This window comes from Heptranchias perlo, chromosome 17 (genome assembly GCF_035084215.1).
Source record: "Heptranchias perlo isolate sHepPer1 chromosome 17, sHepPer1.hap1, whole genome shotgun sequence".
NCBI lineage: Eukaryota > Metazoa > Chordata > Chondrichthyes > Hexanchiformes > Hexanchidae > Heptranchias > Heptranchias perlo.
This window is the reverse complement of record NC_090341.1, coordinates 26,999,532-27,019,429: the sequence shown is the minus strand read 5'-3', so window position 1 is coordinate 27,019,429 and position 19,898 is coordinate 26,999,532. Positions and strand designations below refer to the sequence as shown.

The 19,898-nt window shown below is 41.7% G+C and overlaps 2 protein-coding genes across 2 annotated transcripts in view; both read left to right on the top strand.

Annotated features, from left to right (window-relative positions):
• dennd6aa (DENN/MADD domain containing 6Aa) overlaps nt 1-11,383 on the top strand; it is a 60,811-nt gene extending 49,428 nt beyond the window's left edge. The window contains exons 13-20 of the mRNA XM_067998767.1: nt 1,554-1,619; nt 2,844-2,908; nt 3,685-3,774; nt 4,901-4,954; nt 5,083-5,192; nt 8,472-8,574; nt 8,803-8,877; nt 10,605-11,383. Of these exons, the coding sequence (XP_067854868.1) occupies nt 1,554-1,619; nt 2,844-2,908; nt 3,685-3,774; nt 4,901-4,954; nt 5,083-5,192; nt 8,472-8,574; nt 8,803-8,877; nt 10,605-10,733 (692 nt within the window). The 3' untranslated portion in view covers nt 10,734-11,383. The remainder of the gene's footprint in view (nt 1-1,553; nt 1,620-2,843; nt 2,909-3,684; nt 3,775-4,900; nt 4,955-5,082; nt 5,193-8,471; nt 8,575-8,802; nt 8,878-10,604) is intronic.
• Nucleotides 1-19,898, top strand: part of rps23 (ribosomal protein S23) — a 162,040-nt gene that overhangs the window by 91,074 nt on the left and 51,068 nt on the right. The window lies entirely within an intron of this gene.

The window sequence follows — 19,898 nt, the reverse complement described above, 5'->3', positions numbered from 1 at the left end:
AAGAAAATCAATTACCATACACTCAGTTATGAAAAACAATAAAGACACTACGTGCCATCTTTCTAAACATGGGCTCCATATAGCTTAAGTATTCAGAGCTAAGCTAGTTCAGACTTTTAAAACATAGACTGCTTCTTGCTGCTGCTGCAAAAACACAGACCACTCTGTGCCTGTGAGAGACAGAAGACAGAGTTCTCTGTGAACTAGCTGCCTGGAAGTCCATGAGGTGGGGCTTAGCTCACAGAAGTGTCCATCAAAAGTTACTGTCCTGAGGTGAGATTATCCCTTTCATGTGGGAACAGAAAGCACGCATGTGTCTGCTTGCAAAGCACCCATTGTGTGAATGGAATGGAATGACACCTGGACCCTCAGGTGCCACAAGAAATCGTCTTCTCACAAGAGCATGAAATATTTGAGAGTACGTAACAATTCTCCCTCTGAATAGCTAGTTAACACTTCAAATGAGACCCTAAACGAGCTTTCGACCTGCTGGCTCATTGTTGGGAAAAAATTCTGACTCCAAACACTACAGGAATATTGTGCATCTTTTTTAAAAAAAAATCAACTCGGGCAATATGGTTAAAATACATTTTGCCACGAAAGGCCTGTTCTGTTAAGCATGTAATTGATCCCCCAATTGCCTTGGGAGAAATAGGCACCACCTGGGGTAGCACTAAGCCATACAAATCAGACATTCCCAGGTTTAATTCCTGGTAAGTGCAGAGTTAACGGGCAGTTGAAAAAACTGTCTGTACTCACCAAGCATTGTTCTGTGAATTATAAATGCGATTTCATTTCGAGGACTTCATTTCACATCGTTCACCTGAGGAAGGGGGAAGCCTCCGAAAGCTTGTGAATTTAAAATAAAATTGCTGGACTATAACTTGGTGTTGTAAAATTGTTTATAACTTCTTTTAGTCAAGGAAGTAGTTGGATTTCTATAATTGGGCTACCGTCTGCAACCGTGGACTAGGGAGTTTAAAATTCACGTTCTCAGTCGACTAGCCTGCATATGGATGTTGGGTGAAAACAGCATTGGGCTCAGCTGTAATACCCTCCACGGTTGATAAGATTGCCAGATCTCACTGCCTGGACTCACACGTGAAGTTTAGCCACTTGAGACAAATTACTGAAAGGGTGTCAGATGTTATGGAAGCATACTCCATTAAAAGTTTAATACTCCATTCAAAATGAACCTATTCGGCAGAGATAAAATGATGTTTTTAAATTAATCTTTGTACTGAAGTATGTTAAATATTCCTGGCAAGAATAAAGGGTTTTTAGAAAACTTAACTGGCATGCATGGAATTGGAGTAAGCATGTTGGACATCAAGTTTTGGTTGCACATAGACAGGCTTATTGAGGGAAATGCATACTTTGGATATAAATTGAAACTTTCAGTTTTGTAATTTCTTCTTACTAAGAAAATAATTGCCTATTCTTATTTCATTGAAAGTAATTGAATAGTTTGGGAAATTTTATTTAAATTTGAGTCTAGTCAGCATATTGAAACTGTTTAATACAACAGAACTGACCTTATCATTCTGTTATAGGTGATGTTCCAAAGCAGGTCAAGGTGAAGAAATTGAAGAATCTGAAGACTTTGGACTCCAAACCTGGTAAAAAAAAATTCCACTCGTTCGTTAATAAAGCAATGGATTGTTATCTTAATTGTTATATTTAAGTGAAAACAACAACAATAGTTTAATCCCTCAGGTACCAGTGACAAGACAACAAATTTCATTGGCATTTGGCTGCCAGTGCCACTGCTGAGTTATCTAGTTGGGCACTTGTGCTAATTTAAGCTTGTAATTTCACCCTGATTTTGCTGAAATAGCGAATCACTGCCATCAGGTGAAGAGGGTTAAGCCTGGGGAGGGGGAGTAAGAAGTAAAATAAAAGCTAGAATAATTTTAATAAATAATGTTACATTAAATAGTCAGTGGAGAAGCAAAAGTAAATGGGGGAAATTAAGGTAAGCAGAGCCCAAGTTAGGTTTTTAAAACTTTTTACTAATTTTCAAAGTATATTTTAACAGTTTAAGATTAATATTACAGTAATAAAGCTACTTCTGACCTACAAGGAGTAGTATTGCTGTAACCATCGGATTTGTTTCAGAATCAGTGTGAGGTGAAAAGTTTTTTTTTAAAAATGGACAGCCCAGAATTCTCTGGCTACCAAAGCAATTAAAATTTGGGGGGGGGGGGGGGGGGTGGGTGGGTGGTGGGGGTGTGTATGTGTGTGTGGTGCAGGGTTACTGATAATCACAAATGCTTCACCAAACATCCTAGGTAAAATAACCAGGAAAGATTCATATTGTGGATAAATTCAAATGATTTTTGTGGTGGATACTGTTGCAAATGTAGGAGTAAAGTCAACAGTTATGTTCAACCTTTAAATTGTGTTGTGGCCCTCCTTTAGCCAGTTGATTGCCTATTGGGAATGTTTTATCACATTATTGCTTTCTACTGAAACTGCAGCCAGGGTCCACAAGGCATGTTTAAATTTTTATATTTTCCTTCTAAGCCCCTTAAGTTTGTGACCCAGAATATCCTCCAGATTTTTGTTGGTGGAGGAGGGATGTTTGAATTTTGTATATTGTTTTTGTTTCCTCCATTGCAATGCTTAAGCCATTTGCAATGGATCAATTATTTTTAGAAGAAAAACTTTTGACTATGAAAATCTACTTACTACGACAATGAGAGCAGAGTTTTGGGTGAGATTTTTTTATCACAAGAATGCACAGTTTTTTGTTTTCTACAGTTCGACAGTATATTTTGGACAGGTAAGATAATATTTCTGACCTCAATATGAGCTACAATAATTGCCACATTTTTCTGCAGGAGTGTATACGTCCTATAAAACATTCCTGGGCCGAGATGAGGAGATAATAAAACAAGTGCAGAAGGTAGGTTTTAATGGGTGAATCTTCAGATATTACTTTTCTTTCTTTAGTTACATTTCATGAGCTCGTGCATGGCCCACATCCAGAGTAGTTTCCTCTACTCTGGCTCAAGAAATATCCCTCACTTATCCCTGCTTCAGAAGAGTAATACTTGCAGTACTAGTGTAAATTGTTTTTTTTTCCCCACTCTAGCCTCACTGAGTGAGAATGATAGTCTATTGCTATTTATAGGCAATTTTGTGACGTGGATTGCGTTGAGACTATCCATACTTCTTTCCTGTAAAAACTTTAAAGTTGAGCCAGAAAGAATTTCTTCCCCTCAGTATGACCTGAATTCAATCCCAGATCACAGAGGTGAAAGTACTTTCCTGTAATTTTCTTTCATACTTTTGGTTGCGACGTACAAATTCATCCTAAAGACTTGAATTAAATGAGGAAAATCAAAGAACCATGCAGCTTGTACAGAATTGGAATAGAATGTGATTTGAAAATTTGTTGGAAGATAGTGTTTGTAAGCAATGTGAAATAATTTTTTGTGCATATTTCATATTAGCAAAAACTACTCGTATCTCCCTTAGATGTTAGCTTAATCAATGGTATAGTTTTATATATGCATCTAATTTAAAGTTACTTTTTGTTGTCTTGACAGATGTTAAGAATTCACTGTATAAAATAATCATTAAACTCTGGTAATGAAGTCTGAAAATTTGTATTGAATATTGAAATTTTTGTATCTGTTCAGTTTGATACATGGCCCCAAATTATTTTTATCCCTTCAGGGCATACAGCAAAAGCGTCCTTCGGAAGCACAGAGTGCAATTCTTAGACGTTACTTCTTAGAACTGACACAAAGCTTCATCATTCCATTAGTAAGTTTTGAATGTAGTTACAAATGTTGCACCACAAAAAATTTGACTTTCATGATCTCAACCTTAATTTTTCATTGGTATTGTTTTAGCCAGTTTACATCACAGTATCTGAGTCCTTTTGAATTTCAGCGGCCTGCATTCTTTTTCTCTTTTTATTATAAGCTACTTAATTTTGCCCCTTCCGTTTAACTCCCTTTTTCTTCCCTCCTCTCCTGATGACATTAAATCATGCTACGGTATGAGTCCATAGCTACCAACAGCCCAAGACAAGTGTCTTGTCAAAGAAGCCATTTTTCATGCATGAGCCTGTACAGTGAGTTCCGCAACTGTTTGACCATGGGAAACATCGCAGCCAAGCAGGATAACCATCCGCTGCACGAGCTCTGGCTGATTAATTCTTTCTCCTCCTTTCCCCGCCTCCAGAGTCTGGGGCGTTAAAACTGATTATTGCACCTTCCAGTACCCTGGCCTAGAATGTTAAGTCAGAACAGACCAGAGATTGAACCTGGTACCTTCCTTCCTTCATATGGCTTAGTACCACCTGGGTCATGTTTTCCACTGAGGCACCAGGAACCTGTGTCAAATATTTAAAAAGTTTTTTAAAAAAAACTTCTGGTGGGAGAAAGAGAGAAAATCACTTGTTTTGAAACTAATTTGACTCCAGTCTTTTTAATGTATTCTTTGCAAACGATTGTGTAATATGTCTGCCACTGACACATGAAAGTTGTATGTTTGTAGTGTAAATGAATAGTATTAATTGTGTGCCGAAATACTTATTTTACGATCTTTCACTTAGGTTATCTTGAGGGCATGCTGAAATAACAAACCCATGTTTTGCTCCAAAATACTTTGACACGACGGTTGACCTGAGGTTCACACCTACCATTCTCCATATGATTCGTCTCCGATTTTAGCTGTACCAGAGATGCTGATATATTTCAGACACCAAAGGAGGAGGAATTGGAGTTCAAGTTGCGCAGAGCCACTGCTTCACACTTCAGAGAAGCCAGCTCAAGAATGCTTGGGCAGGGGGAAGAAAGTAATGTGGGGAAATATCTAGGAACTGCTAAACTGAAAAAAATTCTAACTTACTGTGTCATCATAGACTGTTCAAATTTTATTTCAGGAACGATATGTGGCCAGTTTAATGCCTTTACAAAAGAGTATTTCACCATGGAAGGTAAGTGAGTAGACTGTCAACATTTTCAGAAATTCACACTTAAGTTTTATATTTATTGTTACACTAATTTAAAAGGCTTTTAAAGTATTTTTGAATTAATTCTTTTGATGCTGGTTCTGTGTCCTCAGAGTCCTCCTCAACTAAAGCCTTTCAGTGAAGAAGAGTTCATGAAAACTCTGGAAAAAGCAGGACCTCAACTCACCTCTCGGTTAAAGGGAGATTGGATAGGTCTCTACAGGTAGGTACTGACTGATGTTGTTTCTGCTGGATTAGGATGATCTGTTGCACACATTCAGAAATTTTCTTTCCAATGTCATTTATTCTTACCAGAATTTAGCTAGGGCCGAAACAGTATTTGATAGTTGACATGCAAATTTTACCAATCTCAATAAAGAGTAAAATTAGGGAGCATTCCAATGACTTATTTGACTAGTGGATCACATAATGTGTTGCTGAGAAGAACAAACCAGGAGGTTCCCAAGTTCAGTATCATAGAGTCAGGATAAATACCGATTGAAGTCCTGCTCTACTTTGTTCCCAATTTGAAGCACATCAGGCAGATGTATAAAAATTGAAGCTGAATAAAATATTGTTTAGAAAGTTCGACGAACCCATGCAAATTAAATGGAAAATACCCACAAATTGAAGTAGCATTCGATCTCCAATTCTCCGATCATGTGACTGGTAGTACGCATGTACTATCATGCATAGGGGAGAAGAAATCAAGCCCTCGGAGAAAACACTAAAAAGGGGTCCAAAAGAATCCATGCACAACAGACTGCTCATCCACTAAAAATATATGGTTTAGAACGCCCAGGAATAGGGCCTTCAGTACAGGATTCAGGCTCAAACTGCACCATAGTCTTTTACAGATGACCAGCCTCCGAACAAAATCATTCATTAAGTAATGCACTATGTATTATTATCAGAGCCACTGATTTAAAGCTACTGAATAAGTGAAATTGCACACTTATTACATGACATTTTGAATTTTGACCAGATCAATTTGGGTGACTTTTTTTTCTGTTTTATGATGTATTTTTTTTTTACGTATATAATCAATTTAATCTCACATTTTTTAAAACCCAGAATACACAACAAAATGATAGGCAAGATATACCAAGTTGGAGGTAGCTACATGGCATTTAGCAGTACTGGGGAAAGGAGCCAGGTCCTGGGACTTAGCAGCACTGAGGAGGGTGCAGGGCTATAGTAGGAGGACATGAGAGCTCATGTCACTTCCATTGAGAAAATGACAGTGCAACACTACATTACCAGATATTGTCCATTAGAATCATATTTTGGTTTGTAGGGACTGAGCACTTGCTTACAGGAGTGGCTCTGGGCACAAGAGAAATATCTGGTTCAGTGTGAGAATTGTAACATGTGACATCTGCCTGTCCTCCCAAATGGAATTATTGAATGGCACTGGGTTAAAACATGAGATGAAAATTGGTGAAAAGAACATTTTAAGACAATAACTGTGTTGATGAAAAAGTTGAGGTGTACTTAAAATCATGTGAAGAAGCTATGTCAAAAGAGCATTCACTAAGCTGGTATTTAGACAAAATGCTTTGGCCAAGATTTTGAAAAGCACTTTTTTCTTCCCTGCCCTACTTTTTTTCCCTCCGATCGCATTTCCTTCCCTGAATTTTATCTGTAGCACTATTTCCCTCTTACTGCTTTTTTTTTATTACCAAATTTGGTGCCTCAGTATTTGTTATCCAAGCTGGTATTCCAATTGGACAATTAAACCTAATTTGTATGCATGACTGCACTTTCTCACTTGATTGTTCTAATATTAGTAAATAGCGTTAAATAAGTAGTGTTACCTCTTTAAAAATGTGAATGTAATCACTCCAAAGCATGGCTTAACGCTTCCGTTTATTATTGCAAAGTGCAAAAAACTTTCTAAAGTCATTTTTACGAATCCAAGACCGCTGCACACCCTGGATAAATTCCCAGATATCTATTCAAGTTGATGAATCAACCAATTGTCTCCTGAATTAAATTTTTTTTGTAAATCCTCATTCTCCAATTTTTTTTGTAAAGAATCAGGACACATGAATCACCTTTGTGACATAAAAGCATGCTTTGCTTGTTGTATGTGTTGTGCGTGATCTGCTTAGCAACATGGTTCAGTTGAGCTGTAGCACTAATTTTCCTGCAGTAGCTACGATAGTCCAGTATTTGGCTTTGACGGACTGCCCATCTCATGGGAGGGAATATTTCTCAATGAACTCCGTTTCCTCATTCTGAAGTTTGTTCAGGATCTAATTGGAAGAGATGACCATAACTCTAAGCCCTTAATTTCCAAGAGGAAAGCATCCCTGCCTTTGAATGCACTCAGTTAATTACTAACAACTCCCAAGAATCCTAGGCAGGCAGGTCCTGCTGTTCTGTTGGAAAGCCAGAAATGGCCTATTATCGCTCATTGCCTCTGTGACATAGTGGCCTTTTGAAAAGAAGACAGGGACATATAGTAATTTGCCTGCTTCGTGAAATTGATGTCGTATGACTATAATTACACAAAGCAAGTGCTTTGAAGAGTGTTCTCCAAACAGGCCTCTGTATTAAGACCATCGTCTTCCACTTCATATTTGTACTACTTTGGTAATATATATTTATAAGTTGGATTGTTGTATGTCTATTCTCAATGTAGATTTTTTCATTCTTTGTACGCGGAGATTGAATTGCATCCTTATATCCTTCCTATGCATCAATTCTTTGACCTTAAATCTCTTTTGCTGCTTCTGCTGGATTTTCTGATCCCATGTCCTCAAAAGAGCTGAAGTAATAATCCAGAACACTATGTGGAAGAGTCAAGGATGTGAAAGCTTTAAAGGATTAAAGTCCATAATTGTTCATAGTTTGAATCCAATTTAACTTTCAAAAACAAATAGCAATTTTTAGCAAAGTTCTCCAAATTTTACCTGCCTGTTTGGTGGTCTAACTTATTCCATAATTTTTTTTTTCTCCATTTTTAATGCTAAGAATAGAAACTGGGGGAAAAAAGTTTTTTTTAAATAAACAATAAAAATGGACTTTATTGATCCTTAAAATTATTCATCTTGAATGTATCGCTGAGGAAAACTAAATTCTACAGTTTTAACTTTTTTAAACATTTACTTTCTTCCACTCAAATTCTTCTATTCTCCCCCTCCCCCAAGGAAGACAGTATCTCTTGCAGTGTTGCTTTAAACCGCAGAAATATCCCAAATTGACGCAGATAGATAGATTTTCCCTTCCTCACTGTAGGGAGGTCATTTAGTATTTCACATCTGACCGCCTTACATGATTGGGAAGTTGCTCCACAGAGCATATTGGGTGCAAAACTGCAGCATACCACTTTGGCGCATGTGTTAAGACAGCACACTACCAGTGCCACCTTGATTTCATATTTCTGTCAAGTTTGTGGCTGACAAAATAAAACTCTAGAATAAATCCACTGTATGCCCATGTCTGCAACAATATTCATCTTGCGTTTTTATGTTCCTTTTGTCTTCATTTCATTAAGGCAGTTCCTGAAATCACCAAATTTTGATGGCTGGTTCAGATCAAGGTGGAAGGAAATGACACAAAAGTTGGAGGCATTGCACCTCGAGGCCTTATGTGATGCAGTGAGTACAACCAAAGGGGATAAAATATAGCCTGTGTTCTGTGCCTTGTAACGTTAACGTATCAGTTCTGCTGTGTAATATATAAACTTGAACTCTAGTGGCCATGAAATTTTATGCAAGGACAAAGCCAATATCTATGATTATTACAGCATATTCAGACAATTTGTGGAAAACAATCATTGTGTTAAAATACTTTAGGTTAATTTGAATATGATCCCTTTTTTTCAGGATTTACTGATATGGATTCAGAAGCACACAGAAGTTGAGGTGGTGGATTTGGTACTAAAGCTGAAAGAGAAGCTGGTAAGCACAAGGAATAATAATTGTTGAGAATTTAAGCTGCACAAAGCCAACTTTAAGTTTACTTGAAGCACAGTGATATTGTTGAATTTCGCTTTGATAAAGTTCCATCCAAGAGACACTGATGAAGGAGCATAGGGTGTTTAGAGCAGAAGATGGATCATTTTTGTTGAGAGGAGTCCTGCTTAAGAATGGTATAGAAAGTGCAACTACAAGCTGTTGCGGCCAAGTAAATTCTGAGGAAAAAATGAATTTAGAACCGTAACCTTTTTCCCATTAATAATCTGCTTGTCACGGGTAGGAATTGTTGTACAAAGAAGGTTTTCCAATTAGTAGTCAATCTCCTGTTGCACACGGGGGTGTAGATTTTGACTTGAGTGGCCGACCGGCGAAGGGTGCTGGTCGGCCTCCCATTCCAGCGGTAAAGAGGTCCCTGTCGTTTTGAGGCTCTCGCCTCATTTAAATTTGGCAGGCGAGCCGCAGGGTACCAAACAGGTGTCCCAACGCAGCTAGTCAGATTGAAGCCTGAAAATCGGGCCGGAGCTGCCACCAGCAAAGTAAGTTGGGGGAGGCGGGTGTTGCGATTGCAGAGGGTGGGGGTCCTGGGGCACAGCAGCCCAGATAAGTTGGGGACTCAAATGCTTTACAGTGCCGAACTCAGTATACAGGCTGATCAGACCTTTATCGAATCAAAGGTATCTGTACAAACTGCCATTTTTTAATTCTTTTCACTCACCCCCTCTACATGACAACTCACACATTTCTGATTATTCCAAAGTTAAAATACAACTCCATATAGGAGAATTTAATTGATCGTGTTCCTTGTCAATATAAGAAACAGATCTGACTATTTACACAATAAAAGACAAAGTAAAGCATCTTGAAGAAGAGGATGATAGTCGTATTAGATAAAGAAAGAACCTTGCCAGTAATTACCTATAAAATTGCTGCCACCATTCGTTGACAAACAAAATAAAAGACAAACTGGCCTAGAAATTTGTTCATGCCTGTTTTCGGGCACGAACTGAGCGACAGCAACGACCACCATGTCTAAACTGTGTGGACCACGCGATATTATTCCTCTTGCGTCACCAGGAGGCGATAGGCGTGCTGCGGGCACTAGTAGCGCCCCAAAAAGGCAGTTTGCCGGTCATGGAGAGGAACAAAATTGGCCGGCCAGGTTGCTATTCAGGGGCGTGCGGTAAATCCAGGAGGACCGCTGGTGAGGATGCTGTAAAAACAAAAAAAACACGTATGCAGCATAAGCTCAAGGGTTTTTGCACAAGATGGTAGAAGGGTCCTGAAACAGGCACAGAACCCTTCTTTGCATAGCTAAAGAGGCCAGTGCTGATTTCAGGCAGTCGTCAGGGACACATCATTGTCTGTTTTTTCACACGAAAAACAGGCACTGGGTAACCCAATTTCTGGGCCACTATGTCTTCCAAATTGATTGCAGCACACAAAGCTCTATGTTGGGAGGAGAAAGCAGGAAAAGTTCAAATTCTGTATGAAATGCTGAGGGCTTGGGGAAGAACATTTGAGATGACCTAAAACAACGATGTTATTTACTGTACATCAGTACTTTCATAACTACCATGGAATATTTTATGTTCTGCTTTATGACAGTTATTATGATGTGTGCTTCATTGTTGAAACATGTATGATTAATATATATATGTTTGATTATAAAAGATCATGAGAATTTTTTTTAACATATTCTGTCTATTCAGGTGCAGGCCAAGCAACATTGCCTTCCGATAAAACAAGACACATTGGAGAAACTGCAGATGCACATTGAAGCAATAATTTTATCACTGCCAGAAGACCTGCAGAGCATTTTGCTAAAAAATGGCACATGATGTTTGCACTTTCCACTGAAAGGCACTTAACTAGAAAGAACACACAAAAAAAACACTCCAGGACAGTATTGAAAAAGAACGGGGGAAGAAAAATGACCTGTAAAGCTAAGGAAAGTGGGCAGACCGAGTGGATTTTAGTGGGTAGCCTTTTGAGAAGATTCATCAGTATGAGTGTGGTTGCATGTGATGATAAAGAAATAGGACAAACTATCAAATCACTGTTTAAACGGAGTGTGTTTGTGTATGAAATGCCTGTGATTATTTTAACAATTGAGTTTCACAATGTGCTGGCAGCAAGCTACCTTTGAGGTTGGTGTCTGCATTGTACTACCAGTGGAAAACAATAGAGGGAGTTTTACTACTAACATTTGTATTGCAAATTATGTATTGATATAAAGGCTCTGCAAATACCAGTGCTGGGATTTTGCTTAGATGCATATTTTAATTTGCTTACATTTTTATATAAATGTCTATTCTCATATGAAATATTACTAGACTAACAGTAATTTGTATTTAAATAAATAAACTGTGATTTAACTTTTAAAAACAAGATATTCACAAGCACATTTTAATCAACAGAAACATGACCGAGTTTCTTTCTTTTTACCAAAGCACATTGTTAATAACTATACAAAATTTCTAATAAACTTTACACTATTTTAATTAATGCAATTTGTCTTTTAGTTTATAAATAATTAATACTTGCATTTATATAGGTCTTAACGTCAGTTTGTCAAGTTCTCAGACATTTTAACAACTTTTCAAGTACAGTGATGTTATGTAGACAAACACTGCAACCATTCTGCACCAGCAATATCCTACAAACAGCAATCAGATGTTTAAATGACCAATTAATTTAGTTTGATGGAAGAATGTTGACCAGAACATTGGAGAACACTGCTGTTCTTTGAGTTGAGCTGTAAGATCTTCAACATCCACAGGAAAAGAGACAGGACCTCAGTTTAACATATCATCCAAAGGATGGTTTAACAATGCACACTGCAATGCCGTGTGATCCCAAATTATGAACTCCAGTCCAGTATGGGTCTTGAATCCACAACTTTATGACCTAGAAACATGCAAGTTACCAAATGGCCCAAACTAACATGCAAGTTTATTCTTGCAGCTCCGTAACACTTGTGCAGAACCTTCATGTTTCGTGTTTGCAACTGGAGGAGTTACATTTGAATCCCTGTCTTGCATTTAAACTTCTCAGTACTGAATTGGTAAATGTTCTGAGTTTTTAGCTATGTTGTTGGATGGATTTTTAAAATTTCAAAATATACTTTATTTATAGAATTTAAAGATACACACAGTTCAATGTAAACATCACAATTTCAAACCAGGACAATTCAAACCAATACATTACAGATCATACACAATGCAATCTCAATATTACAATTCATACACAATCTATTCCTTATGATTCATGGTGTGCAATACAATATAAGGTGGGGTGGGTGGCCTTACACGGTGGCCTTTCCCCATAGGGCCTTTGCGTAGGTCGCACCTCGCTGCAATGCGTCCCGTAGCACATACTCCTGGACCTTGGAGTGTGCCAGTCAGCAACACTCGTTGGATGGATGCTCTGCTATTATGATGTACTCTGTCTCAAGCAGGGAGAGTGAAAAAACTTAGGAACAGTTCATCCTACAGAGCAGCGCCCTCAGTTTGGTTATTCGTGAGTGATTATTAGTTGATGATGACCTCAAAAAAAACCATGTCCTAGACTATCACTCCTTTTCTGGATGGAGAATCCAACCATAAGACGATTTAAAAGTCATTGACAGGATGAACTATTTAAATTATAAGTAAAATATTCTCCAAGAGGTTAGAGTAGATGCTGCTAAGCATTGATTAAAACTTAGTTACTGAACTCATGAACCAAAGAAAAGCTATCCACAATTTCCCAAGTGAGGACTGTGAATTTCAATTTTAGCAGTAAAAATAATAATTCTATATTTTGAAATGTGTCTGCTCCACATATTTTCCTGGCCATCTGAAAGTAAAATTGATTGAAATGCAAATTTGTGCTTTAGATTTAAAAAGAACTGTTAGAATTTCCACAAGTGGACATTTTTCTGGAAATGGTCCAAAAGTGTTTACATGGAATAATAAAACATGCAAGAATTTATTTTCTATATGGTGATTTCCCAATCTCAATCATGCTGCTGGGGGAAGGGGGGTTTGAGTGAAGGCCAAACACTTCCTAGAACAGAAGGAAAAATTACAATCGATTCATCCTCATGCCGACTTTGTGTCAACTGGTGCAAAGTTTGCATTGGAGGCCTGTGAAATAATTACCATCAACTGTTGGTGACTGAAGTAGTATATGCCTCCAGGAATTTTTTTTTAAAAACAAATAGGACAAATAATTTATAATCACTGTCAACTATGCAAAATATTACCTAATTAAACCTTTAATAATTCTGCAAACATAGATTCTATACCAATTGAATAAAACTTGAGGTGTTATTAAGGCAACTTCCATTTTATGAGCATATTGCATTGTTTAAACACAACTGACAATTTTTGTTCAGAGATATCAAGGGTTTTGGAAGACAACTTGTGTTACTGTAACTTCAATATAAGAATTGAAACTTGTTTCAGAGAAGCTTGTGCATTTCCTCTTTTGAGCCTGTGACGACTTGTTATGGATAACAACCATTCCTGTATCTTTGTTAAAGAAAGATAGATTTTCATTTATATAGCATCTTTCACGCCCTCAGGACACCCCAAAGTGCTTTACAGCCAATGAAGTACTTTTTTGAAGTGTCGTCACTGTTGTAGGAAATGCGACTCACAATTTGTGCACAGCAAGGTCCCACACACAGCAATGAGATGAATGTTTGTGATGGTTGCTGAGGGATAAAGACTCTGTTTCCTCTTCTGACACCAGCTCCATCCAAATGGGGCAACATAAATGCCACTCCAAAACCAAATGTTGGGAAATGCACCAGGGTAGCAGGTTGTGACTCCCTCGCTGGGTAAATTACATCGGACGGTACGACGCGAAGCCCACAGACAGCGCGGCCTCCCAGTCCTTGTCGTCTAACACGGAGGTTCTAGACGACAGCAAGCGGGAGAGTCTGGATCACCCGCTAACTCTGGACGAACTGACAAAGGCCGTCCGTTCCTTCGAGAAGAGTAAGACTCCCGAAAGCGACGGCTTACCGGTGGAGTTGTCCTCGACTCTGTGGGTCTGGATAGGCCCAGACCTGCTGGAAGTGTACGGGGGTATGCTTCTGGCAGGCAGCATGTCAGACTCCATGAGGAAAGGCATCATCACCCTCATCGACAGGCAGAAGGGGGAGAGGGAAGAAATCAAAAATTGGCGACCCATCTCACTACTTAACATGGACTACAAAATTCTGTCCAAGGTCATCGCCAATCGGGTCAAGTCAGCCCTGGAGGTGGTGATCCACCCCGATCAGACCTGCGCTGTACCCGGCAGGAAGATCTCTGATAGCCTGGCGCTACTCAGGGATACGATCGCCTACGTACAGGACAGGGGGGTGAACACCTGCCTGATCAGCCTGGACCAGGAGAAGGCCTTTGACAGAATATCCTACGCGTACATGATGGACATGCTCTCCAAAATGGGGTTTGGGGAGGGAATCTGCAATTGGATCCAACTGCTCTACACAAACATCAGTAGTGTAGTTTCAATCAACGGGTGGGAATCAGAAAGCTTTCCGATCAAATATGGCCTCAGGCAGGGCTGTCCTCTCTCCTCCGTCTTGTTCGTGTGCTGCATCGAACCCTTGGCCGAGTCCATCATGAGGGATGCGGGCAGAAGAGGGGTGACGATCCCAGGCAGCGGAGGCACTCAGGTCAAGGCCTCCTTGTACATGGACGACGTCGTCGTCTTTTGCTCGGATCAGCAGTCGGTCTGCAGATTGATGAGCACCTGCGACCAGTGTCGAAAACTTAAACTTAATGCTTTGTATAGAATAAGTAATATTAACACCCAAACAAGAATAAGACAAGCGAGAATTTATTAAGAAACTTGTACAAGTGGAAGAGTACCTCAAACAATGGTTGAGGGTACGTCTTCACTGAGTTCAAGAAACAGCTCACGTTTATGCAGTTCAGTAACAACGCCCACCTGTCACAGAATATGGGCTTACAAGTACATTCTTTATTGGTTCAGGTAGTTAGTCAATCAAAATAGGGAACCCACCCTCTAGTTCCCATAGCCGTCTCGATATTTTGGACGCAGGCCTGGGAAAGTGCTTTTTCCCAAAGAAACTGTCTTTATTATCAGTAAGTCTGTAGCTTGTCTCAAGGCTATATGGTCATTCATTTCTGTTAGTCAGACAGCTAGCAGCATAAGAAAGCTCAAAAGTAATTACACAATTGTGCTTCTATGTGTTTTCGTGAGAAACTATTATGTGAGCTTTAAATTGAATTAGCTGGTCAGTTAATATGGTCAAATATCCATCATGCATTTCGACATTCATGAGTTAAGTGTATCAGAGAGAGTTAATATGGTCAGGTATCTCTTTATGCATTTCCACACCAGTTCGAACTGGCCTTGGGGGCCAGGGTAAATCGTACCAAGAGCGAGGCCATGTTCTTTGGGAATTGGACCGACTGATCCTTTGTCCCCTTCACTGTCAGGTCAGATTACCTGAAGGTGCTGGGAATCTGGTTTGGGGGGGCCGGGGCGTGCTACAAAAATTGGGAGGAGTGTATTGCCAAGGTCAAGCAGAAACTGGGACTGTGGGATCGATGATCCCTCTCAATCGTGGGCAAGAACCTGGTCATCAGGCCTGACATAGCCATACTCACAGAATCATACCTTTCAGCCAACGTCCCAGACTCTTCCATCACCATTCCTGGGTATGTCCTGTCCCATGGGCAGGACAGACCGACCAGAGGTGGCAGTACGGTGATATGCAATCAGGAGAGAGTGGCCCTGGGAGTCCTCAACATTGACTCTAGACCTCATGAAATCTCATGGCATCAGGTCAAACATGGGCAAGGAAACCTCCTGCTGATTAGCACCTACCACCCTCCCTCAGCTGATGAATCAGTCCTCCTCCATGTTGAACACCACTTGCAGGAACCACTGAGGGTAGCAAGGGCACAGAATGTACTCTGGGTGGGGGACTTCAATGTCCATCACCAAGAGTGGCTCGGTAGCACCACTACTGACCGAGCTGGCTGAGTCCTGAAGGACATACCTGCTAGAATGGGCCTGCGGCAGGTGGTGAGCGAACCACACGAGGGAAAAACTTACTTGACCTCGTCCTCACCAATCTACCTGTCACAAATGCATCTGTCCATGACAGTATTGGTAGGAGTGACCACCGCACAGTCCTCGTGGAAATGAAGTCCCATCTTTGCACCGAGGATGCCATCCAATGTGTTGTGTGGCACTACCACCATGCTAAATGGGATAGATTCAGAACAGATTTAGCAGCTCAAAACTGGGCATCCATGAGGTGCAGTGGGCCATCAGCAGCAGCAGAATTGTATTCCAGCACAATCTGTAACCTCATGGCCCGGCATATTCCTCGCTCTACCATTACCAACAAGCCAGAGGATCAACCCTGGTTCAATGAGGAGTGTAGAAGAGCATGCCAGGAGCAGCACCAGGCATACCTAAGTATGAAGTGCCAACCTGGTGAAGCTACAACTTAGGACTACATGCATGCTAAACAGCGGAAGCAACATGCCATAGACAGAGCTTAGCGATTCCACAACCAACGGATCAGATCAAAGCTCTGCAATCCTGCCACATCTAGTCGTGAATGGTGGTGGACAATTAAACAACTAACGGGAGGAGGAGGCTCTGTAAACATCCCCATCCTCAATGATGGCAGAGTCCAGCACGTGAGTGCAAAAGACAAGGCTGAAGCGTTTGCAACCATCTTCAGCCAGAAGTGCCGAGTGGATGATCCTTCTCGGCCTCCTCCCGATATCCCCACCATCACAGAAGCTAGTCTTCAGCCAAATCGATTCACTCCACATGATATCAAGAAACGGCTGAGTGCACTGGATACAGCAAAGGCTATGGGCCCCGACAACATCCTGGGTGTAGTGCTGAAGATTTGTGCTCCAGAACTAGTCGCGCCTCTAGCCAAGCTGTTCCAGTACAGCTACAACACTGGCATCTACCCGACAATGTGGAAAATTGCCCAGGTATGTCCTGTCCACAAAACGCAGGACAAATCCAATCCGGCCAATTACCGCCCCATCAGTCTACTCCCTATCATCAGCAAAGTGATGGAAGGTGTCGTCGACAGTGCTATCAAGTGGCACTTACTCACCAATAACCTGCTCACCGATGCTCAGTTTGGGTTCCGCCAGGACCACTCGGCTCCAGAACTCATTACAGCCTTGGTCCAAACGTGGACAAAAGAGCTGTATTCCAGAGATGAGGTGAGAGTGACTGCCCTTGACATCAAGGCAGCATTTGACAGAGTGTGGCACCAAGGAGCCCTAGTAAAATTGAAGTCAATGGGAATCAGGGGGAAAACTCTCCAGTGGCTGGAGTCATACCTAGCACAAAGGAAGATGGTAGTGGTTGTTGGAGGCCAATCATCTCAGCCCCAGGACATTGCTGCAGGAGTTCCTCAGGGCAGTGTCCTAGGCCCAACCATCTTCAGCTGCTTTATCAACGACCTTCCCTCCATCATAAGGTCAGAAATGGGGTTGTTCGCTGATGATTGCACAGTGTTCAGTTCCATTCACAACCCCTCAAATAATGAAGCAGTCCGAGCCTGCATGCAGCAAGACCTGGACAACATCCAGGCTTGGGCTGATAAGTGGCAAGTAACATTCGCCTCAGACAAATGCCAGGCAATGACCATCTCCAACAAGAGAGAATCTAACCACCTCCCCTTGACATTCAACGGCATTACCATCGCCGAATCCCCCACCATCAACATCCTGGGGGTCATCATTGATCAGAAACTTAACTAGACCAACCATATAAATACAGTGGCTGCAAGAGCAGGTCAGAGGCTGGGTATTCTGCGGCAACTGACTCACCTCCTGACTCCCCAAAGCCTTTCCACCATCTACAAGGCACAAGTCAGGAGTGTGATGGAATACTCTCCACTTGCCTCGATGAGTGCAGCTCCAATAACACTCAAGAAGCTCGACACCATCCAGGACAAAGCAGCCCGCTTGATTGGAACCCCATCCACCACCCTAAATATTCACTCCCTTCACCACCGGCGCACAGTGGCTGCAGTGTGTACCATCCACAGGATGCACTGCAGCAACTTGCCAAGGCTTCTTCGACAGCACCTCCCAATCCCGCGACCTCTACCACCTAGAAGGACAAGGGCAGCAGGCACATGGGAACAATACCACCTGCACGTTCCCCTCCAAGTCACACACCATCCCGACTTGGAAATATATCACCGTTCCTTCATTGTCGCTGGGTCAAAATCCTGGAACTCCCTTCCTAGCAGCACTGTGGGAGAACCTTCACCACACGGACTGCAGTGGTTCAAGAAGGCGGCTCACCACCACCTTCTCCAGGGCAATTAGGGATGGGCAATAAATGCCGGCCTCACCAGCGACGCCCACATCCCATGAACGAATTTTTAAAAAGGTGTGAGGTGCTCTCTGTGTTGCTGTATGTGGCGCAGGTCTGGCCCATACCTCGCTCCTGCGCCGCGGCAGTCACCCGAGCCATCTTCCACTTTAACTGGAGATCAAAATGGACCGTGTCCGCAGGGACATGATGTACAAATCTCCAAAGAAAGGGGGGAAAGGCATGCCCAACGTGGCCCTCAGCCTGATGGCCACCTTTGTGTGCAGCTGCATCAAGCTGTGCGTAGACCCTCGGTACGCAAACACAAAGTGTCACTACGTGCTGAGGTTCTACCTGTCCCCGGTGTTGAGAAGGATGGGCCTGGCCATGTTGCCATGGAACGCTCCATCCAGTTGGACCGTTCCGCCCCACCTGTCCTTCGTGGAAAAGTTTGTGCACCTTTGACCACAAAACGATCATCACGTAAGGTCCTCGAGACCCTGCGGGAAAAGGAGATGGTGGATCCTGTTGGTTGGTTCCCCAAGCAGACTGTCAATGTCATTTGGCAGAATGCCTCATCGTCAGAGCTTTCAAACAAGCACCAAGACCTAGCTTGGCTGGTGGTGAGAAGGGCCCTTCCCGTCAGATCCTTCATGTACTCCAGGGCTCTCAGCGCCACCGCGCGCTGTCCCCGAGGAGGCTGCGGTGGAGATGAGACCGTCACCCATCTCCTTCTGGAATGTGCCTTTGCAAAGAAGGTCTGGAGAGAGATGCAGTAGTATCTGTCCAGGTTCGTCCCGAGCAGTTCCGTGACACAGGACTCTGTGCTCTACGGGCTGTTCCTGGGGACACACACCGAGACGGACATCAACTGCTACTGGGAGACCATCAACCCGGTGAAAGACGCCCTTTGGTCTGCCCAAAACTTGCTCGTCTTCCAGTGCAAGGAGCTGTCCTCGACCGAGTGTTGCAGACTGGCACATTCCAAGGTCCAGGACTACGTGCTCAAGGAAAACACTGAGGCTGGATGCGGCCGCCGCAAAGGCTGCGTGGGGAAAGGCAACCGTTTAGAGCCTTCCCGCCATTGCATACCGAGGGGCTGAAATCAGGGAACAAATCCCCTCGGGCAGGATGTAAAATTCAAATTGATGTAATGTACCTGCAATGAATCTGTAATGTACCTGTAATCAATAATCTGTACTGACTGTAATGCAATGAGACACCCTAGAGTATCATGAACTGTAATTATGTACAATGTGTTCATTGAATTGTACTTGATGTAACCTGCAAATTGTATAATCTGTATTGTGTACGTTTGGAATGTGATATGACAACTGTATTGTATGTATTGCTGCAAATTTTATGAATAAAGTATATTTTTTTGAAAAAAAAACATTGTGTCTCGATGGGTCCCCCAAAGAAGTGACACAGCTAAGATTGGTACCTTACCATGTGGAGGATTGGTAGTGTAAACCTTGATCCTAGCCACTACACATTACATTGAGAGCCTTAACTCTCATCCTCCCTTGCACATTACATTCGGCTCCAAAGCCTGCATTTGTGATTCTTTCAAACTGATGGCGGATTCCAGTGTATTGTTTGTAAAATGTACAATGGGGAAATGTTAGATCAAAGAACATTATGAGACATGCCAGACCCTCATTAAACAA